We start from the raw sequence: 16,142 nt of genomic DNA, 5'->3' as shown, positions 1-16,142 counted from the left end.
TGGATAATCGCATTACGGCTGCTAACAGGCTGCTTTCTGCTTCTGGCTGTAATGAGCTGCAGGAAACATAAAGCCGATTCAGTGTCTGTCTGTTTTATTTTCTTCTCATCGCCGTGTTTTCCCATCAGCCAACAGGCCCAAGGGACACGTGGGCGGTCACACAGACGCTGTAATTCATCCCCAGTGAGCAATTTTGGGTTCTAAAAACATTCTGAGAACGTTACAATGCAACCATTGCAATGTTTCATTAAGTTAGTTTCCAGAATGTTCTTCTGAAAGTTCAGGTAACATCCTCTACAAACAACAAAAGTGCTCATTTTTTTGTAAACATAGGCAAAAATGGGAAACATCAATGATTCCCGAGTTGGCGAGTCGTAACGTTTGCGTGACGTTTCAGAGCAGAAATGTCAGAAATCATGAAACAGAGTCGACAACTGAGGGTAAAAAAAGATATATTTGGTTATTTTGTTCCTCGTATTAATCAGCGACTTTCAGCAGAGTCACATCTGAGTTTGTGTCTGTTAGCTGCAGCAAACTGAACTCTGCAGCAGCCAGAAAACTAACACCGACAACACGCTGACTTTACAGCACGAGGCGCCGACGCCACGCCACAAACGCACGAACACGGAGGGAACATCAGTGTCTGATCAACGGGAAGAAACGTTTTATTAATTCACGTATTAAATATGAATTTTTGATTCACATGTCGTGTAATATGGTGTTAATGTTAACTGCTGTCCATGAAGAGTGAGCTGGATTATATATAAAAATATAAAATATATCAAAAATAATATATTAAAACATAAATAGTGTAAACAGCCATCAGCTTCTTGTTCTCTCCTCAAAGCTCATCAACACAAACAAGTTAAAGAACGACCTCCAAACTCAGAAACTACGACCTTCAGACGTCACATGACCACACGCAACATCTCTGAGCAGAAATCTGTGAATCTGAGTCTCTTTCAAAAGTCTGAAAACAGAAATCAGAACAAACAGGCCGCTGAGGAAACCTGAGGCCGAGCGCAGTGAGTCTGTTACAGACGTGTTTAACAGCTGACTGCGATCACATTACAGGAAGTGTTTGTCTGGGGGATGCTTCTCCTCTCGTCGCCACGGTGACTCGTTACTAAGAGCTGCATCATGTTTGTGAGTCTCTGCACAGCAGCTCTGACTCTGATTACAACATTTATGAAAACAGCAGCCGTGTTTTAGGATGTGGTAATAATATATAGAAACATATGTTTCTGTCTGCAGCTGCTGAGAGATTTAAAGTTTTATTTGTCACATAAACAAACTGTGTGTGAAATCAACAGAGAGGCTCCGCCAAAAAGATCCACAGAGCGTGAAATACCAAAACTGAAACAAGAGTCAACATAAACATGAAGAAATATGTGTGTAGTAATGTACACGTATTAAAGGAAAACTGCACAATAAAGGTTTATAGATATATAGGTGTAATATATACTTTGTATGTAGTATATCGAAAAATAATTCTTTTTTCATCTAAAAACATTGTGGCATCAAAACAAAAACTGGCATTTCAAGGGTTAAAATTCTGAAGATTTATGAATATTTTATGATAAAGACTGATGCTGCTGAAATAAAGAAAATTCAATGAAAGTAGAAAATCACATAAATGTGGAATATTTTTGTGTCGAAAAGAACATTTTGTGCGCAGATACGAGTGTGTGATATTAAAGGGTTAAAACAAAGCATTTTGGATTTCTTTTGGTGCAAAAACTACAAAAAACTGTCTGAACACACATGATGTTTATGAGAAAACACAAAACACACACACACACACCACACACCATCATCATCATCATCATCATCATCATCATCAAAAACACACACACACACACATCATCATCATCATCATCATCATCATCATCATCAACACACACACACACACACACATCATCATCATCATCATCATCATCATCATCAAAAACACACACACCATCATCATCATCATCATCATCATCAAAAACACACACACACACACACCATCATCATCATCATCAAAACACACACACACACACCATCATCATCATCATCATCATCAAAACACACACACACACACACCATCATCATCATCATCAAAACACACACACACACATCATCATCATCATCATCATCATCATCATCATCATCAAAACACACACACACACACACACCATCATCATCATCATCAAAACACACACACACACACACACACCATCATCATCATCATCATCATCATCATCACAAACACACACACACACATCATCATCATCAAAACACACACACACACACACACACACACACACACACACACACACATCCTCCTCATCATCATCAAAACGCACACACACACACACACACACACACACACACACACACATCATCATCATCATCATCATCATCACACACACACACACACACACACACACACCATCATCATCATCATCAAAACACACACACACACACACACACACACACACTGCAGACTGTCATGGCACACTTCTTTCCTCCTCCTCCTCCTCTTCCTCCAGTGTTGTGTGACTTTGTGTTTTTGGGTCAGAGTGAACATCAGCAGGAGGATCTGACCTGAGATCAGTCTCATCTGAGTCACTTTCACTGAGAAACTGTTGAACAAAAGGAGGAGGCTGCACGCGGAGTCTTTGTTACAGAATCAGCCGGTCTGTTTCACCAATACCGACAAAACGACAGAGCCAACACCGGAGCCAACACCGGAGCCAACACCGGAGCCAACACCGGAGCCTCCACCGGAGCCAACACCGGAGCCAACACCGGAGCCTCCACCGGAGCCACACGGGAGCCAACACGGGAGCCTCGCGCGCACCGCGAACACCGTCCATCCTGGTACAATGTCACACTTTGATCTCAAGTGGCTCGTGCCGGAGCAGCTCTGTGTGATGGACCGAGCAGCAGCAGCGGGTGCCATCAAAAAAACACACACACACACACACACACACACACACACACACACACACACACACACACTGGAGAAAGAGAGGGAGAGTTCTTCTTACCGGTTCAGGCTCCGTTAGAAGCTCCGGTGTCCGCGGTGAATAAATTCCGGTGCAGGTGGAGCTGGAGACGGTCCTCCCTCCGTGTGCCTCCTCTCACGCGCTCCGGTGCATCTGAGCGCGCAGACACCGAGCTGCTGCCTCCGGTAGGACGGAACCAAGCCGGGGGCGCGTCTCCGCGAGAGCGAGGGAGAGAGAGAGAGAGAGCGCCGTGCACGACGGTCCGGGTCTGTGTGAGCGGGAACTGATCCACCGGAGCCTGAGAGAGCCGGGACACACAGGGTTAACAGCGGTTAATGATTAATGATCAGATTGATTAGTGATTTGTTTTAATCACAGCAGACACATTAAACAGGTTTTATTAATATTCTCAGTCTGATTATTGATCCGTCATTAAAGATCAATATATTAACTAATATCTCATTTACATTTTATCATAACTGATTACAGTCGAGATCAGCAGCGCGCGCCGGGGGGGGGGGGGGGGGGGGGGGGGCCGCGCCGCAGCCCCCCCTACTGGACACATCAAACACTGAACACTATAATCAAATTACAGCCACATTTCCGATTTATTTCAGAATTCACATTAAATATGAAGTGATTCACAGTCTGCAGTGTTTTTGTCCTTTTAGCGTCCATCAGGTGTCAGAGCGCAGAAAACCCAGAAACATGTACGGGGCTTAAAGGGACCGGCCGCTCAAATGAAGCTTAAATACATTACTACAATGATCATACAATTATCAATGGTGCTGAAGTATTTTGGCAGACGCTCGCTGTTTCAGCTGCAGCTTTATATTCAGAATATAAAGTATATGTATGTTTATAGTGTAATATGAGTACTGTATGTGGTGTACAGCTGTTTTTGTTAATGAATCTTAATGTAAACATTGTTTCCAGCAGCAGAAGCTGTTTGATGTTAGCAATGTGTGATGTTAGCACTGTGTGGTGTTAGCACTGCGTGATGTTAGCACTGTGTGTGTTAGCACTGTGTAATGTTAGCACTGTGTGATGTTAGCACTGTGTAATGTTAGCACTGTGTGATGTTAGCACTGTGTGATGTGATCACTGTGTGATGTTAGCACTGTGTAATGTTAGCACTGTGTAATGTTAGCACTGTGTGATGTTAGCACTGTGTGATGTGAGCACTGTGTGATGTTAGCACTGTGTGATGTGAGCACTGTGTGATGTCAGCACTGTGTGGTGTTAGCACTATGATGTGTTAGCACTGTGTGATGTTAGCACCGTGTGGTGTTAGCACTGTGTGGTGTTAGCAAGCAGCAGAGGAGCTGAAATCAGCAGCTGAATGAATCCCAGCAGAGATGAGAAAACCAGGCTGATCAGAAAACTCCTGCAGCAGGGGGAGGAGCAGCAGAACGAGCAGGAGGAGCACGAGCAAGAGGAGCAGCAGCAGGAGTAGGAGAAGCAAAAGGAGCATGAGGCGGACCAGGAGCAAGAGGAGCAGAAGGTGGAGGAGGACTGAACACTGAGTGTAACCTTGGCAGGAGAGCAGGAGTCTCGGCGGGCTCTGACCTCCTGCTGCTGCACACGTCATACATGAAACACGTCACATGACCTGCTCTCAGAGGAGACCCGCAACACGCTGCTCCTCCTGCTGCTCCTGCTGCTCCTGCTGCTGCAGGAGCATTTACTGACAGTTGGTCACTGATCTGTCACATATTAAACCACACTTTGATTTTATTTAACCCCTTGAAAGCTGCATCAGCACCATTTTTTCTGTGCTGCACTCGGACACCTTTCACGGGTTTTTTGAGCCTTTGAAACTTGAGCAAACTGGTCTGATTTCTTTTGAAAAAGTGGGTGAAAAAGAAACCTTTTAAAAAATTGTGCTGAAAAAAGAGAAAAATATTATAAGAAAAATTATCCAGAAAATGGTGAAAATGTCTAGAAAACTATGTTTTTAATAACAATCTTAATTTTTTAAAAAAAAAATGTCAGGAAAAATCTGATAAATAGATACATGTATTATTATTATTTTCAGATTTTTTTAGGACATTTTCTTATATGCTTATTTTTAGTCAGTTTTACTTTTACATTTTTAACATTTCTGTGCTATTTTTGGGCTTTGTCTGAAGGTGCATGTTGTCTTCTCTAATGTTTCAGAAAGAAATCAAACCAGTTTGCTCAGGTCTCAAAGGGTTACTAAGATTAAAGCATTTAATTAATAAAAGTGTAAAGTGACATTTCTACAGCAGGGACACTCAACCTGCTTTGCTTGGGGGCCAATTTTTCAAAGGGAGGTCAGGGGCCAGGCACAGCGGCCCCATACATGTTTCTAAGATTTTAGGATTTATGATTACAACAATTTTATATGAAAATGGTGCTACAGAAAGAAATAATAAATATACTATATATTTTTCAGCACTTTGTTATTTTCTTGTTTTTTTTTTTAAATTATTATTATCATTTTGCTTATTTTGAGGTCATTTTCTTGTACCTTTTTTTTTTTTAAATCAACGTTTTTGCTAATATTGCTCAGTTTTTTATGACCAATGATGTCAGAGTGTCTTAATGTTGTGGTCACTTTTATTTTATTGGACTGAATTTGTTTGTTTTTTATTTTATAAAAAAGATTCAGGAGGATGAACATCGTCAGCAGACGACAGACAGATGTTAGAGAGTAAAATCTAAACTGGATATGTGTCGCCTCCTGCTGGTGAATAAAGCTCCTCACTTTGGGAGGAGGTTCAGTCAGTTTGTGTTCAGAGTTTATTTTCATGAGAAAGGGCTCAGAGGTCAGTTTGAACTCTTCCTGTGAGACACAGAAGCTGAAGATGGATGTTTAGATGAAGGTAATAAAAAATAACCAACCGAAAAAAAACAACGACTGGAAAGTAAAATAAATAAATAAAATAAAATCAAACACAGATATGACCTGATTTTTTTTTACCAAAATAATTCTGTAGAATCATTTTAATACGTACTTATAAATACAGTTCTCTGGACATTCTTTAACCTAATTTTTAAAATCTAATTTCAAATAAATAAAGAAAAACAAGAATTTTCTAAATTCGTACATGTTTTGCCATTTGAGGAACATTTCTAACCAAGTTGTTCCTCTGCTTCACCTGCAGCTCCTCTGAGCCGGACTGAGCGGGATTTCCCGTCTGGAAGTGAGCCGTCAAACCAGAAAAACACAGAAAGTACACGTAGGTGTGAAGAGTCCTGAACCTGCAGGTTTACAGTCATCTGTCTCCTCAGAGCCGCATCACAGAGCTGCTCCAGTTCCTCAAAGTTTTCTTGGTGTTTTTTCTGGACTGACCCGGATTCCACCTGCAGCATCCACAGCGTTGCGGCTGCGGCGCGGTTTGGCTCCGTCCTCCACGCGGCTCTCTATCCCACTGAGAGCGTCTGTTCAGCGTTCAGAGGCAGCGTCCCGCCCGCTGATCCCGGAGACCCGTGGAGACTGTGCTTATTTCTTCATTTTGGTTTGGTTGGTTTTGTGCTCGTTTTTTCCTGAGTTGAGTGATTCTGCGCCGCACGTTGTTGGGCTGCAGCCTGCAGTCCAGCCACCGCGAAACAGATCAAAGAACTTCGGCCGTTTTTCAGTCAGGAAGAAGAAGCGGACTCGGTCATGTAACGTTTTAGTCAAGTTAAACATGATCCCGAGTCCGTGCAAGGCCTTTTAATTTGAAAATTCACCGGCTGCAATGCTCCTTGACTTCCTGCTTGGTACGATCTGCTGTGTGCGGCTTGACGCGGTTGCTGTTCGAGTCCGGCAAAAATAGACTCGCCGCGTATTTCACACGGAGCACAGAGCCGGGCCGCTGCCGAGCCGCTGCGGAGCCGCTGCGGAGCCGCTGCCGAGCCGCGAATAACGAATATTGACTAGAACGTCCGCGACCGGCTCCGGAGGCCGTGCCGCGGCCGTAACGTGCCGGACTTGGTGGAATTTTGGGGTGAATCGCTGCAGGGAACTTCCTGCGTTTTTTTGTTGTTGTTGTTTTAACCCTTTGATACCTGGATCATCAGAAGTTTTCACAAGTATTCAAGCTAAAGCTTTGAAACTTGACCAGATTTGTTTGATTTCTTTATTTTTTAGTGAAACGTACTTTAAAATACACTGTACACACTGCTTTGATTTCTTTAATATATATACATTAACAAAAACATGAAAAAAGTAATGAGCAACTTGGAAACAAATGTCACGCAAATAGCAAAACAATGAGTACGAAGTGACGAGGAAAATGACCTGAAAAAAGAGGAAAAGAGGGAAAAAATGTTCCGAAAAACAGTGTTTGTAGCTAATATAATTTTGCATTTAAAATTATGCTATAGATTTTTGTAAGTTTTTTGGAGCTTCATTTTAGTTTTTTTCCTTGTTTTTGTTTGTTTGGGTTTTTTATTGTTTTTTTACTTTTCATTTCTTTTCTGGGTCATTTCTTTACTTTACTATTAACTACTCTTAAATACATGTCAGAGTCTGTGAATGTGCTTCATCAGTGTGGAGCCGATTTGATTTGATTTTAGGGATGTTGTAGCTTTGTTCAGTTTAAAGCGCTGACTCCGCGGGTCACAAACAGCCGCGGAAATTCCTACATCCTCCACTTCATCAGGTGAGTGACACACACACACACACACACACACACACACGCACACACGCACACACACACACACACACGCACACACACACACACACACACACACACACACACACGCACACACGCGCGCGCACGCACACACACACAGAGACTGTCAGAGTTATCAGCTGAGGGTTATCTGCATCAGTCAGCACAACTGGAGGAAACTGTGTGTGTGTGTGTGTGTGTGTGTGTGTGTGTGTGTGTCAGGAGTTTCCAGAGGGGGCGTGGTCAGGCTGTCGATCCAGGAAGTGTTGCGTATGTGTGTGTGTGTGTGTGTGTTTGTGTGCTTGTGTAGTTTCTCCCGGCTGTTAAACGTGTTTCCTGTGTGACGTCGCTCCGTATAAAGCAGCGCGTGAGAGCAGCGCGAGGCAAACTTCTCTATGTGAGCGTTTGTGTGTGTTAGGTACCTGGAGTGTCCCTGATGTGTGACGCCGTCCTCGTAGACCTGCTCCACGCCTGCAGCAGTCCCGCGTGCCCCGGCGGGTTCCTGCGGGAGTCCCCCGCAGCAGCGGAGCCGCATGTCTTCCTGCTGTGCGGCTCCCGGTACCGGGACACCGTGTCTGACGGCTTTGCGAGGTCGTGCAGGAGCGTGCACGTCCTGGACTCGGGCTCCATGGCGGAGTGCGTGTTCCGGTTCAAAGAGACGCTGGACCGGCTCGGTCTGAGCTCCATCCGGGTCCTGTGCAGCCCGCGGGGCCGCGTGCTGCTGCGGGTGTACCAGCAGCTGCTCTTCACCGCGGTGTACACCTTTGACTACCGCGAGGACCCCCACACCTGCTCGCGCTGCGCAGGCCCCGCCCACCCGCTCTCACCTGGACAGAGAGGCCGCGAAGGAGAAGAACAGGAAGTGAGCCGGTTCCTGCAGCAGCTGCCCGGACTGAGGGGGGACATCAGGGCCCTCCGGTCCACCCTGATCCCAGGTCAGCTTTAACTCTAAAATCACGGTTAAATAAATGATAGAGAACAAAAACATTACAGGGAGACATTAACTTGGAAAGTTTTCTGCTGTCCTAAACTGGTTAACCCTTTCAAACCTGCACTAATTCATTTTGTTTCTTTTAAAAAAATATGGAAAGAAGAAAGAAAAAATAATAATGTAGCCTACATATAGTTATGATAATTACAAATTTATTTCTTTGGACATGTTTCCCTGGAAATAAAATATGTGTGTTTTGTGTGTATATATATATATATATATATATATATACATATATACCAACATCAGTTGGTTCATGTTTTGTTTTTGTGTTTTTAACTTGTAACGCACTTTGTGCTACATTAAATGTATGAAAGGTGCTCTATAAATAAAGTTGCTTTGATTTGATAAACGCACAATAATGTCAGCACGTCATCAGTGTCTGCAGATATTAGATTTTCAATGAAATACCAGAAGCCAATATCACAAATATTTTTTATTTTTTTGACAATGTGAACATGCAGAAAATATCATTCCTAAGCTGAAGTATTTTTCTTATTTTGCTCAAAAAATGAATATATAATATAAAGTGTTTTTCATGTCTCCACCTGCTGGCGGACCGTCACAATAAGAGTCTGCAGAATATGATAATTCACTACAGAAGAGACTTGATCAGCTCTGACATTAGGCAGGAAAAAGTGAATATATAGATATCAGTATCAGTTATCGGCCAGATGAGTTGTTTTTATCGGCATATTGGACGTCTGCAAAAAATCCAATATCATACTTGCATCCTGTTCCCGGCAGATGATTAGATAAAAGACTGACGGATGTCTTTATTTGAACATGTAAAATACAACAAAAATAGTTAAAAACATGAACACAACAAAGAAAAGACAAATGATTCAATAATGAGTCAATAATTAAATTACTGTTGATAACTTCCTAGAATGACACGATAACAACACGGACCAAACCCCACTACAGAGTCGAGTGATTTAAGGACAGCATGAGGTGGCTATAAACTAGATTCTGGTATCAAACAGGCCTGTACCAGACCTGATTTAGGAAACGCTGATTTTCCAGAGTGAACGGTGTGTTTTCAGGGAAATCACTTTGTGTAAATAAAGGTTGGATACGTTCGATTTCCTCATGAGGAAGCTTCTGTGTAAAATTGTCAGGTTTTTGAACGGAGTTTGGTGTGACTGACTCTCTCTCTCAGACAGTTTCGGTCACGGCTTCAGCACTCGTAGAGGCGGCGTGTCGTCCGTCCCGACCCTGTCCGCCCTCAACCTGTTCAGCAGCAGCCGGCGGAGGGACCCCGGGGCCGTGGTGCAGGAGAACAGACGCAGACTGGCCCTCCACGCTGGCTTTCACCCTCGGCCGCTGCGTCTGGTCAAGGTAGCGAGCGGTGTTAGATTACAGGCTGAGGAAGATGATTTTCCACATTATATCAGGAAAAAATAATAATGAAAAAACGGAACCTGTCATGATGATTTTTGATGCCTCAAACCGTCTAAACCTCAAAGATGTGGCCTGTGAGTTCAAGACGACAGAAAACAACAGAAAACGACAGAAAATCTTGATATTTTAGAGACTTTAAACTCTGATTTTTGGCTTCACACTCGTACCTGTCGCCTCGTCTCCTGCAGGTGAATCACGCCAGTGATGTTTGGGTTTTGGGGAAAGCCGAGCCGGAGAGTTACGACGCCATGGTAACAGATCAGACCGGGGTAGTTATCGCGGCTCCAGGAGCCGACTGCATGCCCATCCTGTTCGCTGATCCGGTGTCAAAGGTCATCGGAGCCGCTCACGCAGGTAAACACTTGAGTCCGTCCCTGCAGAGTCTGAGACCACAGACAGCTGAGAGGATGCTGCTCCGTCAGTAACTTCAAAATAAAGAAAGAAAAAAGTGCAGATCTGTGAATGAATGCACCTCCTGCAGGTTGGAAAGGAACCCTGATGGGTGTTGCCATGGCGACGGTGGAGGCCATGGTGACAGAGTTTGGTTGCCGTGTGAGCGACATCCTGGTTGCCGTGGGACCGTCGGTGGGGGCGTGTTGCTTCGTTCTGGACAGACAGCACGCGCTCAACTTTCAGCGCATCCACGCGGACTGCGTCCCTGATCCGGAGTCAGACCGACCGCACGTCAACATCCGCCTCGCCAACAGGTAGGCACGAGGCACAAGCCTTATTTTCAGGTTTTTACTTCACATTATGCTTTTTTTTTACTTCTGTTTCTGAAAATATTTACAGTTCTGGAGCCGTTTCTTTAATGCATCGTTAGCAAGTTTAGACTACATTTGTTTACATTTTGTCAAATTATCTCCATTAAAATTCTGAAAATTAATGATTATTTGATTTTTATGATAAGGACTGATGTTGGTTTGCGTGCAGAGCGGTCTGAGTGTGTGTGACATCAAAGCGGTCCTCACAATCACTAACTTCCTGTTGTTAGCTCACCTGTGATCGCCTGTGCTCACCTGTGTTCACGGTGTTCACCTGTGTTCACCTGTGCTCACCTGTGTTCACCTGTGTTCACCTGTGTTCACCTGTGCTCACCTGTGCTCGCCTGTGTTCACCTGTGTTCACCTGTTTTCTGTGCTCACCTGTGCTCGCCTGTGTTCACCTGTTCTTCCTCCTCAGAGTTCTCCTGGAGCGCGGCGGCGTCCGGCCCGAACACATCCACGACGATACGCTGACGGAGCGTCCCTGCGTGACGCCCTGCACTTCCTGTCACCCCGACGACTTCTTCTCCCACGTCAGAGACGGACTCAACTTTGGCACTCAGGTGGGCTACCTGTGGATCAGAGAGAGCTGCCCCCCCACAGGAGGGACAGACCGACAGGACGGAGCGCAGACACCAGAGACCACCAGCTGAGCAGAAACACGGAGAGACGACAACCAGCAACTTCACAAGACCTGGAGCGAAAACTAGCAAGGTATTATTTTAGTTACAGTTACAATTACCTTTAAAAATGACCTGAAAATAAACAAAAAAGAACAGTTAAAAAAGAAAACAAGAAAATGAGCCAAAAATGTACAAAAAAATTTTTGCACATTTTTTGATAACACAATTTAAATATAAAATTATAGGTATTATAAATATTGTATTTAGTAATGTTTTTCAATATTTTATTATTATTTTTGAAACGTTTACTTTTTTCTGTAACCTAATTAAACTAAATAATAAAAACTGAATTATAAATATTGTTTTGTAGGACATTTTCCCTAACTTGTCAGCTTTTATCAGTTTCTTATCTTGTTGGATATGTGCTGACAAGTTGCTCGCTGGCTTTTTCCCAGGTTTTACAGGGTTAATGATCAGCAGGTAGAGCACACCTGACTGTGGAAACATCACTAAAGTCTCTCTGATAAAAAAAACTAAAAAATAAACTCACAGGTGGAATATCAAGTACCTTTTCTTTACTACAAATTTTAGATACTTTATTATTTCATTTTCATGCTGTTTTCTTCTTCGACTTATAAAATCTGATATTTTTTGATAAGAAAGTGACAGAAAATGTGTTTATAGAGGAGAAAGTATTTTTACTTTGTGATATTTGTACTTTTTATTGAGGTAAAAGTATCTGAACTTTATCTGCTCCGCTGTGTAAATCACACAGTCTGATTCCAAATATTGCCGTGAATTATTTAATAAAGCTCTAGTTGTGGCGTTATAATGAAGGCTCCATCTGTGCAGCGTGTTCCTGTTTAAAAGCTGATTAATTTTAATATCTAATGAATGTTAACAGCAGCTTTAAAGTTCCAGCTGAGTGATTTTATTTAAGTGAATAATGAAGATCAGCAGCTGGTTTGAATGTGGCCGCCGTGACGCGTTCAGGTGCAGGCGGAGACGTGGGAAAAATCGACACTTTAGGATCTGCAAATGTGATTTCTTTAATTAATTCTCGATCTTTTTACTCCGGCTTTTATGTTGTGTCGTAGTGTCACAATTTAATGGTTTATTCTTATTCTATTTATTAAGATCCATTTTTTAAAGGACCAATTTTTTATTTCCTGTGTTGTTTTTCTTCTTTGAATTGCATTGGATCAATAACATTTGATTGATTGAAATAAATATGATGTTTAAGTTGTGAGAATGTGTCTGTGATCTGAGTTTTCACGTCGTAGTTGGCAGGACTGTAAATTACTTTTTATTGGTCAAAATAAGGCAACATTTATTTTAATATACAGGCTAATGTCTCTTTTTAATGTTTTTTCTCCCTCACATCTTGTGATTTCAGACGGAGAATTCTGACACTGAAATATTAAATGAAGGCAAAACTATTAAAAAAAAATCTTATTAGACATTTAGTCTGACTTTGTTTTAAAATCCAAAAGTTATAAATAATAAATAAATTTCTCAGTTTTGAGTTCCCCAATTTCTCAGTTTTGAGATCAATAAAGTATATCTATCTATCTATCTAAATATATATAATATTATCATAAATAATCTGCAAGTTTTTGCAGGAGGGAGGAAAAATATGAAAACAGACAAAAGTTAGTAATGCAGCTTTTTGACTGTTTTTGATTCAGATCTAAACTGAATTTATGGTTTCATCTCAAACTGAGAAAATGACCTGAATAGAAGCAGAAAATATATCAAATAAAAACATGAAAATAAACAAGAAAATGCCCCCCAGAACAGTGTTTCCATTTTTTAAAAATATATGATCTTTTTGTAATTTTAAAAATATTATTGTAATGATTATAAATGTAGTTTAATGGATTTTTTTTATTTTTTATTTTTGATAATTGTAATAATTGTGGCCCTTTTTTAAAACTAGTTTCAGGTCCTTCATCACCTTTGACTCATTTCTTGCAATTTATTGAATATTTCTAACCAAGTTGATCATTGCATTGTCCTCTGTGTTTTTGAAGGGTTAAACACAATCTGTAAGAACAGTGTCAGAAGTTCATAGTTTGTTTTTAGAGATAAATAAAATAAAATAAAATAAAAAGTTGGTCTGCAGGCTAAACTTGAAGAAACATTCAAACACAACCAGCCACTTAACTTGTAATTTGAACATTTGACAGAAGAAAGAGGACAGAGGACAGAGGACAGAAGACGGACGTCTGCGGGATACAGACAGAATTTATTCTGAAGGACAAACGTCTCCGGTGTTTGATTTGTCTTAAAAAGCAGCCCTTTTTCTAAAAAAAACCCAAAATCTCATCAATCAAACAAACATCGGATGAACAACGCAAAATCTTTCTGCAGCAGATCGACAGGAAACCAAAGACTGGATCCTCGGCTCAGCGCGACGTCCGTCCTCATCAATAAACAATAAATAATAAATAATAAATAATAAACAATAAACAATAAACAACAACAGAATCTCCTGAAGCCAAACGACCAGCTGACGAAAAAAAAACGCTGCTTTCTGGTCTGAAGTCAGATCTGCTGCAGGACTGACGCTGAAGTCACACAGCTCTCCATGAAGCTCTACCTGAAGCTCTGCGTGAAGCTCTACATAAAGCTCTCCATGAAGCTCTACGTGAAGCTCTGCGTGAAGCTCTACGTGAAGCTCTCCATGAAGCTCTACGTGAAGCTCTGCGTGAAGCTCTACATAAAGCTCTCCATGAAGCTCTACGTGAAGCTCTACATGAAGCTCTGTGTGAAGCTCTGTGTGAAGCTCAATGTGAAGCTCTACATGAAGCTCTATGTAAAGCTCTACATGAAGCTCTACATGAAGCTCTACGTGAAGCTCTATGTGAAGCTCTACATGAAGCTCTATATGAAGCTCTACATGAAGCTCTATGTGAAGCTCTACATGAAGCTCTACATGAAGCTCTCCATGAAGCTCTGCGTGAAGCTCTGCGTGAAGCTCAACGTGAAGCTCTACGCAAAGCTCTGCGTGAAGCTCGATGTGAAGCTCTGCGTGAAACTCTGTGTGAAGCTCTGCAGAGAATCAGATAAATAAATAACATTTCCATCTGTAAACAACAACAGACGTTTCATTTGTTCCACTTCCTGCCGATACGTCAGCACAGAGCGTCATGTGACTGACCAATGAGGACAAAACATCTGACGCTTCAATAAAAACATAAAAACACAAAGTCGTCCTTCACGTTAACCCTCTGAAAGCTGAGCAAAGATTACGAGAAAATCACCTGACGATAAGCAACAAAAAAGGGGCAGAAAAATAATTTAAAAAGCCACAAAATGACCGAAAAAAGAACTGAAAATTGAAGAATAATATATGTTTGCGTGATTCCTCTGTGACATAACTGTAAACATAGGAATACAATAGTTTTCTGGACATTTTTTCTTTCTCTTTTAAATTTTCCCCTTTTTTTTAAAAAAAAAAGATTTTCAGTTCTTTTTCTTGTCATCTTTCGTTCCTGTCTGTGTTTCTCCTCCATGTTTTTCAAAAGAAGTCAAAACAATCTGCTCAGTTTTCGAAGAGTTAAACAGTTTGTTAAAGGCGTCTGAACGCAGCACAAGAAAACGGATGTCAATGGTTTCGGACTGCAGAGCTCTGAACAAACTGATCCTTCATCTGTATGTCAACTTTTTTTTCTTCGTAAAAGTCTTTAAATCATAAATCTGAACCTGAAGCAGCTTCCTGTTTCCTACAATCCCAAATCTGAGTGATGGAGCTGGAAACCAGAGCAAAGCGCAGCGTGTCACTGTGACGCTGCGGGAGGATGATGGCCGTTAGCTGGTGGTTTCTAAGCAGGAAACTGAAGTTTTAGTTTGCATATATCTCATATCAAAGTTTTAACCCCCAACTCTCCAAATTTACAGCTGGCTTGGAAGGCATGTTTTCTTTAAAATCTGTTTTGGGCTTTTTTTTTGTTTTTGCTTTAAAAGTTTTTTGGTGATTTTTGTTTTTGAAGAATACATTTTGAGGATTTTTATTTTAAGTGATTTTAAGAAAAAAAAAGAAAGGAAAACATGCCTCCCAAATCTGCGTAAACTGTGTTTGGAAGGCATATTTTCTATTCAAAAAAAATAATTCTTTAATTTTTCTCTCAGCAATTTAAAAAAAAGCTATTTTTTTGGGGTGATCTTTGGAGAAGACATTATAGGATTTTTTTTCTTCAAACATTTCTGGTCATTTTTCAAGAAAAGAAAAAAAATCGCCAAAATGTCACCATTTCTCAGAGCCAGAACTGTAAAAACAAAAATTACAGCTGAACTTTCAATTTCCCGATGGTCCTTGAACACATCATGTGTTATTATAAAGGTTTGTGAAACAAAATTTCCTGAATGTTCCAAAACTTTCAGGGTATATTTAGTTTCCCATCATCCTCCTCGGACAGTTTGTTGAGGTTTTCAGCGTCTGACGGCCGACAGCTCGTCCTGATGGACAGCCGGCAGATAACATGGCTTATTCTTCCTGCTGTGTGCCAGTGCTCAGATACTGCAGTAAAAGTACTTTGAACCTGTGTGTAATGTCAGTTTTCTTCATTTCACAGTTAATAAAATCAAGATCAGTTTGAGATGCAGAGAAGCAGTTTGTCAGGAGAGTGAAACAGGAAACACGAGGCGTTATTAGACTTCGATCGTCTCTAAACTCTCTGTCTTCTTCTGTCTTTTTGTTCTATGAACGTTTCCGATTCAACAAATCAATATTGATAATC

General features: G+C 41.5%; 2 protein-coding genes across 3 annotated transcripts in view; one reads left to right on the top strand and one right to left on the bottom strand.

Moving 5' to 3' along the window:
• enox1 (ecto-NOX disulfide-thiol exchanger 1) overlaps positions 1-8,119 on the bottom strand; it is a 100,409-nt gene extending 92,290 nt beyond the window's left edge. For both annotated transcript variants that reach the window (XM_042494215.1, XM_042494216.1), the window contains exons 1-2: positions 8,041-8,119; positions 3,036-3,291 (exon numbers count right to left, since the gene is read on the bottom strand). The gene's annotated coding sequence lies outside the window, so the exon portion shown is untranslated. The remainder of the gene's footprint in view (positions 1-3,035; positions 3,292-8,040) is intronic.
• On the top strand, positions 7,918-11,578 carry lacc1 (laccase (multicopper oxidoreductase) domain containing 1). Its single transcript, XM_042494217.1, has 5 exons — positions 7,918-8,553; positions 9,772-9,950; positions 10,202-10,367; positions 10,495-10,720; positions 11,196-11,578. Exons 1-5 carry the CDS (start codon positions 8,055-8,057, stop codon positions 11,428-11,430), a joined length of 1,305 nt encoding a protein of 434 aa, XP_042350151.1. The 5' UTR covers positions 7,918-8,054; the 3' UTR covers positions 11,431-11,578.
• The last annotated feature ends 4,564 nt before the right edge of the window (positions 11,579-16,142 follow it).

This window comes from Plectropomus leopardus, chromosome 10 (genome assembly GCF_008729295.1).
Source record: "Plectropomus leopardus isolate mb chromosome 10, YSFRI_Pleo_2.0, whole genome shotgun sequence".
In the NCBI taxonomy this organism is placed as follows: Eukaryota; Metazoa; Chordata; class Actinopteri; order Perciformes; family Serranidae; genus Plectropomus; species Plectropomus leopardus.
This window is presented reverse-complemented; position numbering and strand designations above follow the sequence as displayed.